Source organism: Oncorhynchus nerka, linkage group LG16, assembly GCF_034236695.1.
Source record: "Oncorhynchus nerka isolate Pitt River linkage group LG16, Oner_Uvic_2.0, whole genome shotgun sequence".
NCBI classification, from domain to species: Eukaryota; Metazoa; Chordata; class Actinopteri; order Salmoniformes; family Salmonidae; genus Oncorhynchus; species Oncorhynchus nerka.
In genome coordinates this window covers 19,763,854-19,781,500 of record NC_088411.1, presented here as the reverse complement: position 1 = coordinate 19,781,500, position 17,647 = coordinate 19,763,854, and the positions used below count along the sequence as shown (strand labels likewise).

The 17,647-nt window shown below is 42.7% G+C and overlaps 1 protein-coding gene and 1 non-coding gene across 2 annotated transcripts; one reads left to right on the top strand and one right to left on the bottom strand.

Annotated features, from left to right (window-relative positions):
- Nucleotides 1-2,209: 2,209 nt before the first annotated feature.
- cby1 (chibby 1, beta catenin antagonist) lies at nucleotides 2,210-16,148 on the bottom strand. The gene is made up of 5 exons (XM_029685008.2): nucleotides 16,035-16,148; nucleotides 15,699-15,805; nucleotides 14,896-15,001; nucleotides 14,664-14,776; nucleotides 2,210-2,661 (listed from the first exon to the last, which is right to left on the bottom strand). The coding sequence occupies exons 2-5, from the start codon at nucleotides 15,774-15,776 to the stop codon at nucleotides 2,581-2,583; spliced, it is 378 nt and encodes a 125-aa protein (XP_029540868.1). The 5' UTR covers nucleotides 15,777-15,805; nucleotides 16,035-16,148; the 3' UTR covers nucleotides 2,210-2,580.
- Nucleotides 16,149-16,580: 432 nt separating this feature from the next.
- trnar-ccu (transfer RNA arginine (anticodon CCU)) lies at nucleotides 16,581-16,653 on the top strand. Its single transcript has one exon. It is a non-coding gene; the product is annotated as a tRNA-Arg (tRNA).
- The last annotated feature ends 994 nt before the right edge of the window (nucleotides 16,654-17,647 follow it).

Sequence of the window (17,647 nt, the reverse complement as noted above, 5' to 3'; positions counted from 1 at the left end):
TTAGGTCTTGGATTAAATATCTGCTTAGTTGCTGGTGTCTGATCTTAACACATTCACTGACCCATTTCACCACAATCTCAAGCATCCCCACCAATAAAAGTACATTTTGAGTTAATGGAGTCTACAGTTATCCCTCTTTAAGAAAAAGTATAAAAACCTTCTCTTGCATGGGTCCTCAGATCCTCAAAAGGTTCTATAGCTGCATCACCACCTGGTATGGCAACTGCTCGGCCTCCCACTAGAGGGTAGTGTGTACGGCCCAGTACATCACTGGGGCCCAAGCTTCCTGCCATCCAGGACCTCTATACCAGGCAGTGTCAGAGGAAGGCCCTCGAAATGGTCAAAGACTCCACCCACCCTAGTCATAGACTGTTCTCTCTGCTACCGCACAGCAAGCGGTACCGGAGCACCAAGTCTAGAAGCCTCTGGAACCTAAACAGCTTCTACCCCCAAGCCATAAGCCTCCTGAACATCTAATCAAATGGCTACCCAGACTATTTGCATTGCCCCCCGTACCCTCTTTTACACTACTGCTCTCTGTTATTATCTATGCATAGTCACTTTAATAACTCTACCTACATGTACAAATGACCTCAATTACCTCGACTAACCAGTGCCCCCACACATTGACTTTGTATCGGTACCCCCTGTAATATAGCCTCGCTATTGTTATTTTACTGCTGCGCTTAAATTAATTTGTTTTATTTTGGGGGGTATTTTTCTTAAAACTGCACTTTTGGTTAAGGGCTTGTAAGTAAGCATTTCACTCTAAGGTCTAACCCTGTTGTATTCAGCACATGTGACAAATAACATTGGATTTGACATTGTTAAACATTTACATTTACATTACATTTAAGTCATTTAGCAGACGCTCTTATCCAGAGCGACTTACAAATTGGTGCATTCACCTTATGACATCCAGTGGAACAGTAGTGCATCTAAATCTTTTAAGGGGGGTGAGAGGGATTACTTCATCCTATCCTAGGTATTCCTTAAAGAGGTGGGGTTTCAGGTGTCTCCGGAAGGTGGTGATTGACTCCGCTGTCCTGGCGTCGTGAGGGAGTTTGTTCCACCATTGGGGGGCCAGAGCAGCGAACAGTTTTGACTGGGCTGAGCGGGAACTGTACTTCCTCAGTGGTAGGGAGGCGAGCAGGCCAGAGGTGGATGAACGCAGTGCCCTTGTTTGGGTGTAGGGCCTGATCAGAGCCTGGAGGTACTGAGGTGCCGTTCCCCTCACAGCTCCGTAGGCAAGCACCATGGTCTTGTAGCGGATGCGAGCTTCAACTGGAAGCCAGTGGAGAGAGCGGAGGAGCGGGGTGACGTGAGAGAACTTGGGAAGGTTGAACACCAGACGGGCTGCGGCGTTCTGGATGAGTTGTAGGGGTTTAATGGCACAGGCAGGGAGCCCAGCCAACAGCGAGTTGCAGTAATCCAGACGGGAGATGACAAGTGCCTGGATTAGGACCTGCGCCGCTTCCTGTGTGAGGCAGGGTCGTACTCTGCGGATGTTGTAGAGCATGAACCTACAGGAACGGGCCACCGCCTTGATGTTAGTTGAGAACGACAGGGTGTTGTCCAGGATCACGCCAAGGTTCTTAGCGCTCTGGGAGGAGGACACAATGGAGTTGTCAACCGTGATGGCGAGATCATGGAACGGGCAGTCCTTCCCCGGGAGGAAGAGCAGCTCCGTCTTGCCGAGGTTCAGCTTGAGGTGGTGATCCGTCATCCACACTGATATGTCTGCCAGACATGGCAAAAACATTACAGGAATGTTACAGTAAAAAAATGTTGCTGAATAATAGGATGCAGTATGTATAATGAAGTAAACTGCTGGAGAAATCTGCTGAGATCACTGAAACCAGCTTGTTTTTCAGCTACATAATTAAATAGCCTACCTTTAATGACATTCCTCACATTCAACATCTGGTGTAACAACATTCTAGCAGTTACATTGTAATAACAATCTCACCTGACCTGTGACAGAAAACCACAGGGATCCAAGAGATGGTAGAAATATCCAGTGATACAGTTTTGAAGATGGAGACCTGTTGAATTTGTAACCTCCACAATCCAGAGCATCCTTCTGCTTCTTCTGCCCCCCTCATATTCTTGCCAGTTTTATCATCAGACGTTGGTCTAAGCTTGCATTAGTATGGGCACTTGCATACTAATACAGACATGTATGCAAACAAAACATAACTTTATGAAATGTAGTTAAAACCTTTTAATAAAGTAGAAAGGATATGAGAACAAATATTCTAATACACACAGCTGCCAAACCCATACACACACAGGACGTTGAATATAAATCATAGTATTCTAAAATAGTTCAGCACTGACACGATAATGCTTACAAAAATTAATGAATCAAAGAAATTCATTTTTCTAAAAGGATAGGGCACATTTAAACTCTCATACCTTCAACGATTTAAAATCCATATAACGTATAGAACGTATAACAGTCTTATTTTACAGCACAGTTGGTCACTAACACTGCCATCCATCACCATCCCTCATCTATCCCCTTAATGAATTCCTTTTCAAGTGTCACTGGGAAACCCGTCTTCAGTTTTCTATTCATCACTTCTTCCTTCGGCTGTGATTTTTCACCTCCTCCAGTTCCTTCTCCATCAGGTGAGACTCTGCAGTGGTTTCTGACAACTTAAGGGAAAGGAAATCGGTTACTTAACCTCTAATATTCTAAGCCGTTGTTTATATTTTTAACTAAGTTAACACATGGAGTTGTTTACAGATGGTCATACCATGGATCCTTTAGCTATTGGATTTAGAATTTTAGGACCCTTTAAGGTAATTTGTTTTATTTTTATAAATTTGATAAAATATTGAATTTGGACTTTACTACTATAGCCCAAAGAAACACATTGAATAACACATTCATAAATGGCAAAAAAGACAAACACCGCTATAGCTCTGCCACTTTTCACCCCAGCTGTGGAAGGGCGACATTGGCGGACGCGGATTGGATTGAGACTCAGCCAATGCAAATTGACAGATTTTGATGGGGATTTTTGTATAATGTTCATTAGATTGACGCACGGGTACATCAATAGAGTCTTAAGGATTTTAAAAGGGAGTGTAGCACTTATTTCTCACTGCCAAAAACACATATCATTTTAATTTAGAGAACGCCAAGAAAACATTACCAAATTAAACTCTTTAATCAATTATTATAATGTAGCGGGCAAATTGGGCGTCTACTTGTCCCTCTGCAGGGCACATTTCATCCCTGAAAACTTCCACCGCTATAAACAATGGAAGGAGTGCTGAAGCAAGAAGTTGCTTCTCAAAGTGGATGCTGTCTTAGGCTTCGAGCTCCTGCAATGTTTCATCGGAGCTCGAGGCGCCCTCTGTCGGTGCCATCTTAGCCAAGATAAAAACTAAAAACAAATGTAGACATGTCTGCCAGCTGTTGGTTGCTAACTGCTGATGCTGTCATACTATAGATTGCATTGTACTATGGGAAAGAGTAGTGTTGGTGATTGTGGAGGCTGCACGTTGCGATAATTTGGCCATTTTGTGGCTATAGGGGAGTTTTCTATAAAGCCTGCCGATTGTGGGTTCATCCGAAATTACATTTTGGAGATGCCCCAGAGCCATGCCTTCTCTGGAGGGGTGGATTGTGCTCATTGGGAAAGTTTTTTAAATTTAAATTTTAGGATTAATGTTGTCACGGTTACTTTTGTTGAAGAGGCAGCTGCTAACAATAGTTTGCTATAGCTAGCTATTCTCTTCCTCCATTTCTGAATGAATTTGTGGCCATTTGTTTTCCGCTTGCAAAATAAGTGAGCTAGATTTTGTTAGTGTACTGCAATATGTCGATAACACAGCTAAGTTTGACACTGGTATGGGCTAGTAAATATCCTAAACCTAGTCAGCTAGACGTGAAGCTAAAACCAGGGAGAGCGAGGAGAGAATTAATTTTCTGTTTCATCTGCTGCTGGCTTGCTAACCATCACTCAAATACATATTTCCACATGTAATTTATGAAATTAGATTTCTATTCCATAAAGATTGTAATTTAGTCAATATGTTGTGAATATTGTCGAAAAGTTTTCCATTCTAAAAAGTGAAGCGCCACTTACAGCTTACCATGTACAGTGCATTCAAAAAGTATTCAGACCCCTTGACTTTTCCACATTTTATTACATTACAACATTCTAAAAATTATTTAAAATATTTTCCCCTCACTATACACAATACCCCATAATGAGAACGCGAAAACAGGTTAATAGAAATTTTTGCACGTGTATTACAAATACGGACTATTCCTTCAACCTCATGGCTTGGTTTTTGCGCTGACATGCACTGTCAACTGTGGAACCTTATATATATACACAGGTTTGTGCCTTTCCAAATCATGTCCAATCAATTGAATTTACCACAGGTGGACTCCAATCAAGTTGTATATACATCAAGGATGATCAATGGAAACAGGATGCACCGGAGCTCAATTGAGTCTCATAGCAAAGGGTCTGAATACTTTAAATGTTTTAAAAAATGTATACATTTGCAAAGCATTCTAAAAACTTGTTGTTTTCGCTTAGTCAATATGGGGTATTGTGTGTAGACTAATGAGGGAAAACATTATTTAATCCATTTTAGAGTAAGGCTGTAATGTAACAAAGTGTGGAAAAAGTCAAGGGGTCTAAATACTTTCCGAATTTTGACCCCTTAATATTAGTTCATATACAGCACCAACTACATAAATATCTGTTATGGTCCATTATCTGTTACCTGGACATTAAAGGCTCCTATGAAGATCTCCAATGGCCTATACTCGGAGTTGCTATTCACCATTTGGCCACCGTGGAGGAAAACATGGGGGAGTTCTCATTAGAGGCATCATTTGGGTATGGCATACCCTAGCTCAATACCAAAAATGTAAAGTAGGCAACAACAAAAAAATAAGCAAAAAAAAGAAACAGCCCTTTTTCAGGACCCTGTCTTTGAAAGATATTTCGTAAAAATCCAATAACTCCTACAGGGAGGAGGTGAGGGCACTCGGAGTGTGGTGTCAGGAAAACAACGTCAACAAAACAAAAGGAGATGATCGTGGACTTCAGGAAGGGAGCACCCCTTTATCCACATCGAAGGGACAGCAGTCGAGAAGGTGGAAAGTTAAAGTTCCTAGGCTTACACATTAGAGACAAACTGAAAATGGTCCACCCACACAGTCAGGAGGCTGACCAAATTTGGCTTGTCACCTAAAACACTGACAAACTTTTACAGATGCGCAATCGAGAGCACCCTGTCGGGCTGTATCACAGCCTGGTACGGCGAATGCACCGCCCTCAACCGCAAGGCTCTCCAGAGGGTGGTGCGGTCTGCATGCATCACCTGGGGCAAACTACCTGCCCTCCATGACACCTACAGCACCAGATGTCACCGGAAGGCCAAAATGATCATCAAGGACATCAACCACCCAAGCCACTGACTGTTCACACCACTACCATCCAGAAGGCGAGGTCAGTACAGGTGCATCAAAGCTGGGACCGAGAGATTGAAAAACAGCTTCTATCTCAAGGCCATCAGACTGCTAAACAGCCATCACTAACTCAGAGAGGCTGCTGCCTATTTTGAGACCCAATCACTGGCCACTTTAATAAACAGATCACTAGTCACTTTATACAATGCCACTAAATAACGGCACTTTAATAATGTTTACATAACTTACATTACTCATATCACATGTATATACTGCATTTATACCATCTAGTTCACCTTGCCTATGCCGCTCGGCCATCGCTCATCCATATACTTATATGTACATATTCTCATTCACCCTTTTAGATGTGTGTATTAATTAGGTGGTTGTTGGGGAATTGGTAGATTACTTGTTCGATATTACTGTACTGTCGGAACTAGAAGCAAAAGCATTGCGCTACACTCGCATTAACATCTGCTAACTAATGTGTATGTGACAAATAACATTTGATTTGAAAGCAGCTGCCTGTGCGCCTTTCGTCTCACTTTTAGAAAGCAGAAACCTTGCCAGTTTGCTTTGCTATAATAAATGTGCATTGTCATGCAGTGACAGAATGATAGGCCTAATTGTGATAATGAAAATCATTAATGATTTCTTAGTTGGGCTAGCCTACATCCCTAATCCCTACCCACCGCTCACTCCATCAATCTTGGTCGTCCATCTTTCTAAATTAAAATGTGATATTCTTACAGATCAATCCGGCTGGCAAGATCATTAAACATTGCTAAGTTATTTAGCTGTAGTGTGGATTTATGGCAGTTTAAAAATAAATGTAAATCAGCACCCAGATATTGTGTTGCCTATGCAGTAGTTGCACTATCAGACTAGCTGGCAGGTGGAAAAATCTGAGCGAGCCGCCCCCTCGTTGGATACTGTTACAATGAATATTGTCTGAGCTGCCTTGTTGATACAACGCTTCAATATTCACTAAATGTTTCTCTTCCCTGGTGAATAATGCAGACCGGAAGCCACAAGGGTGGCTTCATATACTGTAGTTTATAGCAGGGGGTCAGTAACCTTTTTCACGTGGAGTGCCAATTTACAATTGCTCCTACCATTTCTAAAGATTTGCGAGCCAGGTATGATTTAAATATAAGTCTATGCATTGTAAGCTACTTAACTGTGCCCCCATCAATGTCTAACTGCCCACAAACTAAATAAGGATATAGCTGGTTACTCGTCAGAGGCGCCGTCCATTCATACCAGGCCACGGAGCTCCACTATGCCTACTTGCACTGAGGCGCTGAATCTTTGCCAAGATATGCCACACCTGTCAGGTAGATGGACTGTCAAAGAAGCCAATTAAACAACGTGATCATTACACAGATGCACATTGTGCTTGGAACAATAAAAGGCCACTCTAAAATGTGCAGTTGTCACACAGCACAATGCCACAGATGTCTTAAGTTTCAGTATCACATGCACAAGTACAGTGAAATGCCTTCCTTGCAAACTCAAAACCCAACAATGCAATAATCAATAACAATGTATTACTAGAATAAATAAATAAATAATGAAACACACAAGTAAGCAAGCATACTAAATACAGGGTCAGTTTCAATACCATATTTACAATGTGCAGGGATGCTGGTGTGATGGAGGTAGATATGTATAGGGGTAAGATGATTACGCATCAGGATATAAGATAAACAGAGTAGCAGCAGCTTGCATGTGAGTGGGTGACTCTACACACTCGCACACCAATGATCACACCTGTCAGGTGGATGGATTATCTTGACAAAGGAGAAATGCTCACAAACACGAATATAAAGAAATTTGTGCATCAGATTTGAGAGAAATTAAGCTTTTTGTGTGTATGGACCATTTCTGGGATATTTTATTTCAGCACATGAAACATGGGACCAGGGAATAAAATGTAATTTTTGGTCCACCAGCCACTGTGGCAAGTAGATTAAAAAACAAATCTATCAGCCACTCAGGTTTTTTTTACCAGCCCAAATATTTTGGTTCTGCTAAAATTACACAAACACACAAAAAAAAAGATGAGCATGCTTTGTAATGTTTCTAAAAACAAATCTATTACTAGTAAGAAGTAGTGTGGTATTTTGTTTAATTTCATGTTTTGTGAGTCTTAACCAAAATATCACAGATGAGACTAAAATGTTCACCAGTCCCTTTAAGGGTTACCGTGCTAACTTGACTTCATTTTTGTGCCGGTGAGATTGAATCTACCTAGTAGAAGCATGGTCTTCTCTTCCCAACAGTTTAAACTCTAACATGGAAAAACAACCTAGCTTGTGAACAGAACAATGTAAATAGCCAAAAAAGCCAACACTTCAACAAAGTCTCACTTCAGTAGACTTTAATTATATATACCTACATAAATTAGCCCAGAACGTTTTTTTGCGTTATTAAATACGGCTGGAAAGAACTTTTGGATATCAGAGAGGCGATAACTCACCAGCATTCCGACCAGAAATAAGACTTTCCCTAATTGGATTCTTTGTTCATACCCCCCAATTGAACTTATCCCTTTAGCTGCTCCAAGACGTCGCCGGCGGAGAAAAGGTATTCGGACTGGACTTCTAGTCCGACTCAAGAGGCATGCACACCATCCACCGTTTCCGATTATATTACCTGCCAATGTTCAGTCCCTGGACAACAAAGTAGACGGGCTCAGGGTGATTTGATTTGACCACCCTCCAATCGTGACTGGTGAAATAGACATCTTACCCGCCAACGCCAAAATGTTAGGCCCTGCATTGGACCAACACTTTACATGTTGCATTTATATTTTTGTTCAGTGTACTTAAAAAACACTTCAACCAGTAAAATGGCTCTTTAGCTTTGCTACAGCCGATTTCAATGAGTGTTCGCATTCTAACATAGAATGCTGCATCCAAATAGGTATTTCGCAACAATCACAAACAAATATAATCTTAGCGACTGTTCAAGCATTAATCAAAACAACAATGTAAGCCAACTATGTTAACTGTTCAAGCATTAATCAAAACAACAATGTAAGCCAACTATGTTTAAGTAATAACTAAGTGGCCTCCGCAGCTAGCACTGCGCCACCGGATTCTTGGTTCGAGCCCAGGCTCTGTCGGCCGCGATCGGGAGGCGACGCACAATTGGCCCAGCGTCGTCCGGGTTAGGGAGGGTTTGGCCGGCAGGGATATCCTTGTCTTATCGCGCACTAGCAACTCCTGTGGCGGGCCGGGTGCAGTGCATGCTGACCAGGTCGCCAGGTGTACGGTGTTTCCTCTGACACATTTGTGTGGCTGGCTTCCGGGTTGGATGTGCATTCTTTTTTAAAAATGTTTTATTTCACCTTTATTTAACCAGGTAGGCAAGTTGAGAACAAGTTCTCATTTACAATTGCGACCTGGCCAAGATAAAGCAAAGCAGTTCGACAGATACAACGACACAGAGTTACACATGGAGTAAAACAAACATACAGTCAATAATACAGTATAAACAAGTCTATATACAATGTGAGCAAATGAGGTGAGAAGGGAGGTAAAGGCAAAAAAGGCCATGGTGGCAAAGTAAATACAATATAGCAAGTAAAACACTGGAATGGTAGTTTTGCAATGGAAGAATGTGCAAAGTAGAAATAAAAATTAAATTATAGGTGGGCTATGTACAGGTGCAGTAATCTGTGAGCTGCTCTGACAGTTGGTGCTTAAAGCTAGTGAGGGAGACAAGTGTTTCCAGTTTCAGAGATTTTTGTAGTTCGTTCCAGTCATTGGCAGCAGAGAACTGGAAGGAGAGGCGGCCAAAGAAAGAATTGGTTTTGGGGGTGACTAGAGAGATATACCTGCTGGAGCGTGTGCTACAGGTGGGAGATGCTATGGTGACCAGCGAGCTGAGATAAGGGGGGACTTTACCTAGCAGGGTCTTGTAGATGACATGGAGCCAGTGGGTTTGGCGACGAGTATGAAGCGAGGGCCAGCCAACGAGAGCGTACAGGTCGCAATGGTGGGTAATATATGGGGCTTTGGTGAGAAAACGGATTGCACTGTGATAGACTGCATACAATTTGTTGAGTAGGGTGAGGCTATTTTGTAAATGACGTCGCCAAAGTCGAGGATTGGTAGGATGGTCAGTTTTACAAGGGTATGTTTGGCAGCATGAGTGAAGGATGCTTTGTTGCGAAATAGGAAGCCAATTCTAGATTTAACTTTGGATTGGAGATGTTTGATATGGGTCTGGAAGGAGAGTTTACAGTCTAACCAGACACCTAAGTATTTGTAGTTGTCCACGTATTCTAAGTCAGAGCCATCCAGAGTAGTGATGTTGGACAGGCGGGTAGGTGCAGGTAGCGATTGGTTGAAGAGCATGCATTTAGTTTTACTTGTATTTAAGAGCAATTGGAGGCCACGGAAGGAGAGTTGTATGGCATTGAAGCTTGCTTGGAGGGTTGTTAACCTCTTCAACCTATGGGGGCGCTATGTCATTATTGGATTAAAAAACGTGCCCGTTTTAAGCGCAATATTTTGTCACGAAAAGATGCTCGACTATGCATATAATTGGCAGCTTTGGAAAGAAAACACTCTGACGTTTTCAAAACTGCAAAGATATTATCTGTGAGTGCCCCAGAACTGATGCTACAGGCGAAACCAAGATGAAACATCAAACAGGAAATGAGCTGAATTTTTGAAGCTCTGTTTTACTATCGTCTCCTTATATGGCTGTGAATGTGCTGTGAACGAGCTTATGCTCTCTGCCGTTCGTCCAAGATGTCTGCAGCATTGTGACGTATTTGTAGGCATATCATTGGAAGATTGGCCATAAGAGACTACATTTGCCAGGTGTCCGCCTGGTGTCCTTTGTCTAAATTGGTGCGCAATTCTCAGTAGCACTCATTTTACCATGCGATACAGAGGGAGAAGCACACTTCCAGGAACGATACATCATTGAAGAGATATGTAGAAAAACACCTTGAGGATTGATTCTAAACAACGTTTGCCATGTTTAGTCGATATTATAGAGTTATTTTGGAAAAAGTTCGGCGTTTTTATAACTGAATTTTCGTTTTTTTTTGGTAGCCAAACATGACGCAGAAAACGGACCGATTTCTCCTGCACAAATAATCTTTCAGGAAAACTGAACATTTGCTATCTAACTGAGAGTCTCCTCATTGAAAACATCCGAAGTTCTTCAAATGTAAATGATTTATTAAATGTTTTTGCTGGTTTTTGTGAAAATGTTGCCTGGTGATGCTAACGCTAAATGCTAATGTTAAATGCTAACGCTAAATGCTAGTTTTGCTATGGTAGAGAAGCATATTTTTGAAAATCTGAGATGACAGTGTTGTTAACAAAAGGCTAAGCATGAGAGCTAGCATATTGATTTAATTTCATTTGCGATTTTCATGAATAGTTAACGGTGCGTTATGGTAATGGTCTTGAGGCTGTAGTCATGATCCCGGATCCGGGTTGGCTCGACGCAAGAAGTTAACACGGTGTCCAAAGAAGGGCCAGAAGTATACAGAATGGTGTCGTCTGCGTAGAGGTGGATCAGAGACTCACCAGCAGCAAGAGCGACCTCATTGATGTATACAGAGAAGAGAGTCGGTCCAAGAATTGAACCCTGTGGCACCCCCATAGAGACTGCCAGAAGTCCGGACAGCAGACCCTCCGATTTGACACACTGAACTCTATCAGAGAAGTAGTTGGTGAACCAGGCGAGGCAATCATTTGAGAAACCAAGGCTGTCGAGTCTGCCGATGAGGATGTGGTGATTGACAGAGTCGAAAGCCTTGGCCAGATCAATGAATACGGCTGCACAGTAATGTTTCTTATCGATGGCGGTTAAGATGTCGTTTAGGACCTTGAGCGTGGCTGAGGTGCACCCATGACCAGCTCTGAAACCAGATTGCATAGCAGAGAAGGTATGGTGAGATTCGAAATGGTCGGTAATCTGTTTGTTGACTTGGCTTTCGAAGACCTTAGAAAGGCATGGTAGGATAGATATAGGTCTGTAGCAGTTTGGGTCAAGAGTGTCCCCCCCCTTTGAAGAGGGGGATGACCGCAGCTGCTTTCCAATCTTTGGGAATCTCAGACGACACGAAAGAGAGGTTGAACAGGCTAGTAATAGGGGTGGCAACAATTTCGGCAGATAATTTTAGAAAGAAAGGGTCCAGATTGTCTAGCCCGGCTGATTTGTAGGGGTCCAGATTTTGCAGCTGAACGGATTTGGGAGAAGGAGAAATGGGGAAGGCTTGGGCGAGTTGCTGTTGGGGGTGCAGTGCTGTTGACCGGGGTAGGAGTAGCCAGGTGGAAAGCATGGCCAGCCGTAGAAAAATGCTTATTGAAATTCTCAATGATGGTGGATTTATCAGTGGTGACAGTGTTTCCTATCTTCAGTGCAGTGGGCAGCTGGGAGGAGGTGTTCTTATTCTCCATGGACTTTACAGTGTCCCAGAACTTTTTTGAGTTAGTGTTGCAGGAAGCAAATTTCTGCTTGAAAAAGCTAGCCTTGGCTTTTCTAACTGCCTGTGTATAATGGTTTCTAGCTTCCCTGAACTGCTGCATATCACGGGGGCTGTTCGATGCTAATGCAGAACGCCATAGGATGTTTTTGTGTTGGTTAAGGGCAGTCAGGTCTGGGGAGAACCAAGGGCTATATCTGTTCCTGGTTCTAAATTTCTTGAATGGGGCATGTTTATTTAAGATGGTTAGGAAGGCATTTAAAAAAATATCCAGGCATCCTCTACTGACGGGATGAGATCAATATCCTTCCAGGATACCCCGGCCAGGTCGATTAGAAAGGCCTGCTCGCTGAAGTGTTTCAGGGAGCGTTTTACAGTGATGAGTGGAGGTCGTTTGACCGCTGACCCATTACGGATGCAGGCAATGAGGCAGTGATCGCTGAAATCTTGGTTGAAGACAGCAGAGGTGTATTTAGAGGGGAAGTTGGTTAGGATGATATCTATGAAGGTGCCCGTGTTTAAGGCTTTGGGGAGGTACCTGGTAGGTTCATTGATAATTTGTGTGAGATTGAGGGCATCAAGTTTAGATTGTAGGATGGCTGGGGTGTTAAGAATGTTCCAGTTTAGGTCGCCTAGCAGCACGAGCTCTGAAGATAGATGGGGGGCAATCAGTTCACATATGGTGTCCAGAGCACAGCTGGGGGCAGAGGGTGGTCTATAGCAGGCGGCAACGGTGAGAGACTTGTTTTTAGAGAGGTGGATTTTTAAAAGTAGAAGTTCAAATTGTTTGGGTACAGACCTGGATAGTAGGACAGAACTCTGCAGGCTATCTTTGCAGTAGATTGCAACACCGCCCCCTTTGGCAGTTCTATCTTGTCTGAAAATGTTGTAGTTTGGAATTAAAATTTCAGAATTTTTGGTGGTCTTCCTAAGCCAGGATTCAGACACAGCTAGAACATTCGGCTTGGCCGAGTGTGCTAAAGCAGTGAATAGAACAAACTTAGGGAGGAGGCTTCTAATGTTAACATGCATGAAACCAAGGCTATTACGGTTACAGAAGGGTCTGGATTAACCTCCACATCGCCAGAGGAACATAGGAGTAGAATAAGGGTGCGGCTAAAAGCAATAAGAATTGGTCGTCTAGAACTGAGAGTAAAAGGAGGTTTCTGGGGGCGATAAAATAGCATCAAGGTATAATGTACAGACAAAGGTATGGTAGGATGTGAATACAGTGGAGGTAAACCTAGGTATTGAGTGATGAAGAGAGAGATATTGTCTCTAGAAACATCATTGAAACCAGGAGATGTCATTGCATGTGTGGGTGGTGGAACTAATAGGTTGGATAAGGTATAGTGAGCAGGACTAGAGGCTCTACAGTGAAATAAGCCAATAAACACTAACCAGAACAGCAATGGACAAGACATATTGACATTAAGGAGAGGCATGCTTAGTCGAGTGATCAAAAGGGTCCAGTGAGTGGAGAGGTTGGTTGGGGGTCACGGTGATTTAGACAGCTAGCCAGGCCATCGGTAGCAAGCTAGCATAGGATGGAGGTCTGTTATTAGCCACCTCTTGCGTTCCGTCAGTAGATTAAGTGGGGTTCCGTGTGATAGAGTGGATTAATCCAAATCAGACAACAACAACAAAAATAAAAACAATAGATATAGTTATAGAGGCCCAAGAAGAAAACATAATAAAAATAAATAAATTGTCCGATTGTCTATTCAGATAGCAGCCGGTAAGACAGCTAACGGTTAGCAGGCCGCAGATGGGCATTCAGGTAACGTCGCGACGGAGGAGCCAGCCGGATAACTCCTTCGGGTAGATAACGTCGGCAGTCCAGTTGTGAAGGCCCGGTGGGGTTCCGCGTAGGCAGTAAAACGGGTCCGGATAGGTGACTGCAGCCCAGGAGTGATTGACGGAGCTGGCTAGCTCCGGAATAATTTATGTTTGCTCCGGAATCGACGAAAGCCGATAGTCACACGGATAGCAGCTAGCTAGCTGTGAGATCCAGGTATGAATGTCCAGAGAGCAGTTGAAATCCAGGGACATGGAGAGAAAAATTGGTCCGGTATGTTCCGTTCCGAGCCGTGCTGCGCCGTACAAAACTGGCGATAGATTTTCGAGCTAAAGGATAGCTGATGACCACAAACCGTGGTTAGCTGAATACTAACGATTTGCCAGTAAAGAAGCTAACTAGCTTCTGAACTAGCTTCTGGGCTAGCTCCTGGCTAGTTTCTGGCTAGCTTCTTGGAGGATTACAGATTTGAGGTAAATAATACTTTTTTATAAATATAAATTGGTGAGGCGGGTTGCAGGAGAGTGTTTTGAAGATGAGTTGATGGAAAATAAAAATAAAATGTATGTGAAAAAAAGTTGTAAATATATATACGGGACACGACAAAAGACGAGGACAAAAGACGTCTGAACTGCTATGCCATCTTGGAAAACGAGTCAAGAAGCAGTGCGGATAGGTTGGGTTGTGTTTCGGAGGACGCATGGCTCTCGACCTTCACCTCTCCTAAGTCCGTACGGGAGTAGCAGCGATGAGACAAGACTGTAACTACTACCAATTAGGTTTTTAAAAAAGTAATAACTAAGTAAATCTGGGCTATGGTGTATGGGTGCAGACAGTAAAGGGCAGTTGTTAACCCCCAACGTGTCTGTTGTACTTGTTTATGACGTGAATAGTGACTGAGGATTTAAAAAAAGGAGTCCCTTATTCAACCTGCAACTGTATGGCTGATGATAACTCACCATGTCCAACAGGAGGTCAATCTTCAGCCTCAGTAGGTTGTTCTCCTCTTCAAGCTGTAAGTTCCTCTTTTTTAGTCTCTGCACCTCCTTCCCTGATGCATTCCCTCCAGACTCTGGGTGCAAGAAACAAAACACATGAAGAAAAACAAAAAGGATCAGTGGGGATCAGATAGATCAGACTTCTTACAGTAGCAGTGCAGTTTTCTACTGCATTTAAGTGAAGATCAGTTACCTGCAATCCATTGTCCCTCTTCAAATTTCAAGCTCTGCCCCCCGATGTTCATTACAGGGGCTCCATATTCAAGGCCCAACTCTATTTCCCTCGTAGACCGATCCAACTAGATCCAACAAATGACCCAACAAAGGGGTGATTACACAGACTAACTTCAGATAACCAACAACAGATGCACATAGAGCTCCACAGTGGAGGTGTCATAATACTTATACAATCTATCGATTGTCTATCGATCAAACAGGGAAATGGATCCAATCGTTTTTGCACCTTTCATTTTTCCCATAGGGGATTTTAGAAACACTTAAAATAAGGGCTGTTTCTCATGTAGGCTTACCCTAGCATGAGGTTTTGATAACCTTGTCAATCTTTCTCGGACAAAGTTACTTTTATATTCAAGTCCATTTACTCTCAGATTTGAGGGGGTAAATACAGCCGAATATATTGTTAAGTCACTTTGTCCTTATTTTAAATGTTTCAAAAAATGTCCTATGGGAAAACTGAATGGTGGAAAAACGATTGGAACCATTTCCGTATTTGATCGCTAGGTTATGGGTATTATGACACATACTGTGGTGTAATACTCTATAGCAGGGTTTCCTAAACTCAGACCCTCCCCCCATAGTTGATTCAAATAACCAATGTATCATCCAGCTTTGATGATTTGAATCAGCTGTATAAAGCTATGGCAAAAAACTAAACGTGCACCCAGGGGTGGCCCTAGCCCAGGACCAAGTGTGTGAAACCCTGCTCTGGTACACAAGGATGTGTTTGCGGATTACAGGGGAATTTGATCAACTCACCGTGTGCAGATTGGAGAGAGAAACAGATTTGCGAGGAGGGGTTTTCTTTGGACTGAAGGTGTTTCCAAAAAACGGCATCTTCTTAATCAGCGGCGTTATAGATAGCTCTGAAGTGAGACAAACATAGTTTGTGGAAGTTTAATGTTGGATTCATAACTTTTTACTTTGCAGCTTTAGAAATAATCAAGTAGCGTTAACTAGCTACGCAACGCGATAGCTAGGACTATTAGCATTGCCATCTAGCCAAGGCTACCAACAGCTAACGTTACACCACTATCTTTGCTGTTTTGATGAAGTAGCTATTTTAATCTGCTACTGTACCGCGCTAATATTTACCTTATTCCTTATCATTGGTTAGCAGAGGCTTCCCTTCTCTTTTTCGCCCAGCTAGGTTATTTTTACCTGCTTTTTACACACATGCAGGTTACTGCGCAAGATCCATTTTGCCCCAACCGGGTAATAATGGAAACATCTACAAATGGCAGCACAGCATTTGAGTTGGATGATATCAAATAATGTTACAATGTTATGATTGTTTACTTTAACTACATACAATTCGATTCTATATAATATGACAAAGTCTCGGTTTGATCCTTGTAATAATGTAAAAACTTGATCAATACCCCTGCTGTTGAGTTTAAGTGGAATAGTCTGTCAATGTGAATGTATCACCATGGTGATAGCGTCACTTTGTGGTTGTTTACAGAAAGCTTCGATCTAACTATTTTCCTCGATAAATAGTTTGCTGTGTATCATTCATTACTCGATTTAACAGATTTATCATCCGATACAAAAAGTCGTTCCCATCATTGTTACTACATTTCCCGTGGTTATCACGAATATTAATTTGATAAAGGCCTAACCCCGCCCATTTCACAACTAGCCCCAGTGGCCTAATGGATAAGGCACTGGCCTCCTAAGCCAGGGATTGTGGGTTCGAGTCCCATCTGGGGTGAATCATTTTTGTCCATTGAATTGTTCAAAGCCGTGTCAACAACTAAATACAATGTTTATTATCAACATAGCAAATAGCTTAAAAACGTACATTGATATATATATATACACACATTATGAATCTTATCAAATTTACAAGGATTATAGTTGGAAATGTGTAGGCAAAGTCATCCTACAAAGGATCAATCTCATGTAGCCTCATTGCTGACCATGCCGCTCGTGGCAAAATAAATGTACACGTTATTAAATCATTGCACCCACACTGCTCGCGCGCGCCAAGGAGCGTCTGCTTTGCAAGTGATAAAATAGAAGTCAGTTCTATTTGTGACGCTGTACGAGGTGCAAGTCCTGCCTCTCCCATCTCGCACAGCCGGTTTGGGTACGGTGTAACATGCTGAACAGACCACATGCACGCACGAATCCACGTGTACAAGTTGATTTTGTCCACCCACACCAGACGGGATCAGGACATGCAGGTTGAAATATCAAAACAAACTCTGAACCAACTCAGGTCCTGTATGTATCTAACTGACCCGCTCTGCCCTTTATACGCAGAACCACACGGGGGGACCTAGTGAATGACCTGCAGAGAGCTGGGACCAAAGTAACAAAGCCTACCATCAGCAAGGGCATTGAAGATGAAACGTGGCTGGGTCTTTCAGCATGACGAAGTGAGAAGTTGCTAGATATTGGCGGAAACTAGAACACGCTGTCGTACCCATTGATCCAGAGCATCCCAAACGTGCTCAATGGGTGACTTCTGATAACTATTATGACCATGGAACAACTGGGACATATTCAGCTTCCAGGAATTGTGTACAGATCCTTGAAGATAGGGGGCCCTGCATTATCATGCTGAAACATGAGGTGATGGCGGCAGATGAATGGCACGACAATGCCAGACAGGATCTCGTCACGGTGCATTCAAATTGCCATTGATAAAATACAATTGTGTTCGTTTTCCATAGCTTATGCCTACCCATACAATAACCCCA

Excerpts from the sequence above, each read along its gene's own strand:
- cby1 (XM_029685008.2), bottom strand. The coding sequence starts at position 15,776 with ATGCCGTTTTTTGGAAACACCTTCAGTCCAAAGAAAACCCCTCCTCGC. Across the intron at positions 14,777-14,895 it reads AGAGGGACAATGGATTGCAG|AGTCTGGAGGGAATGCATCA; the intron begins GTAACTGATCTT and ends TCTTGCACCCAG. Across the intron at positions 2,662-14,663 it reads TTGACCTCCTGTTGGACATG|TTGTCAGAAACCACTGCAGA; the intron begins GTGAGTTATCAT and ends CTTTCCCTTAAG.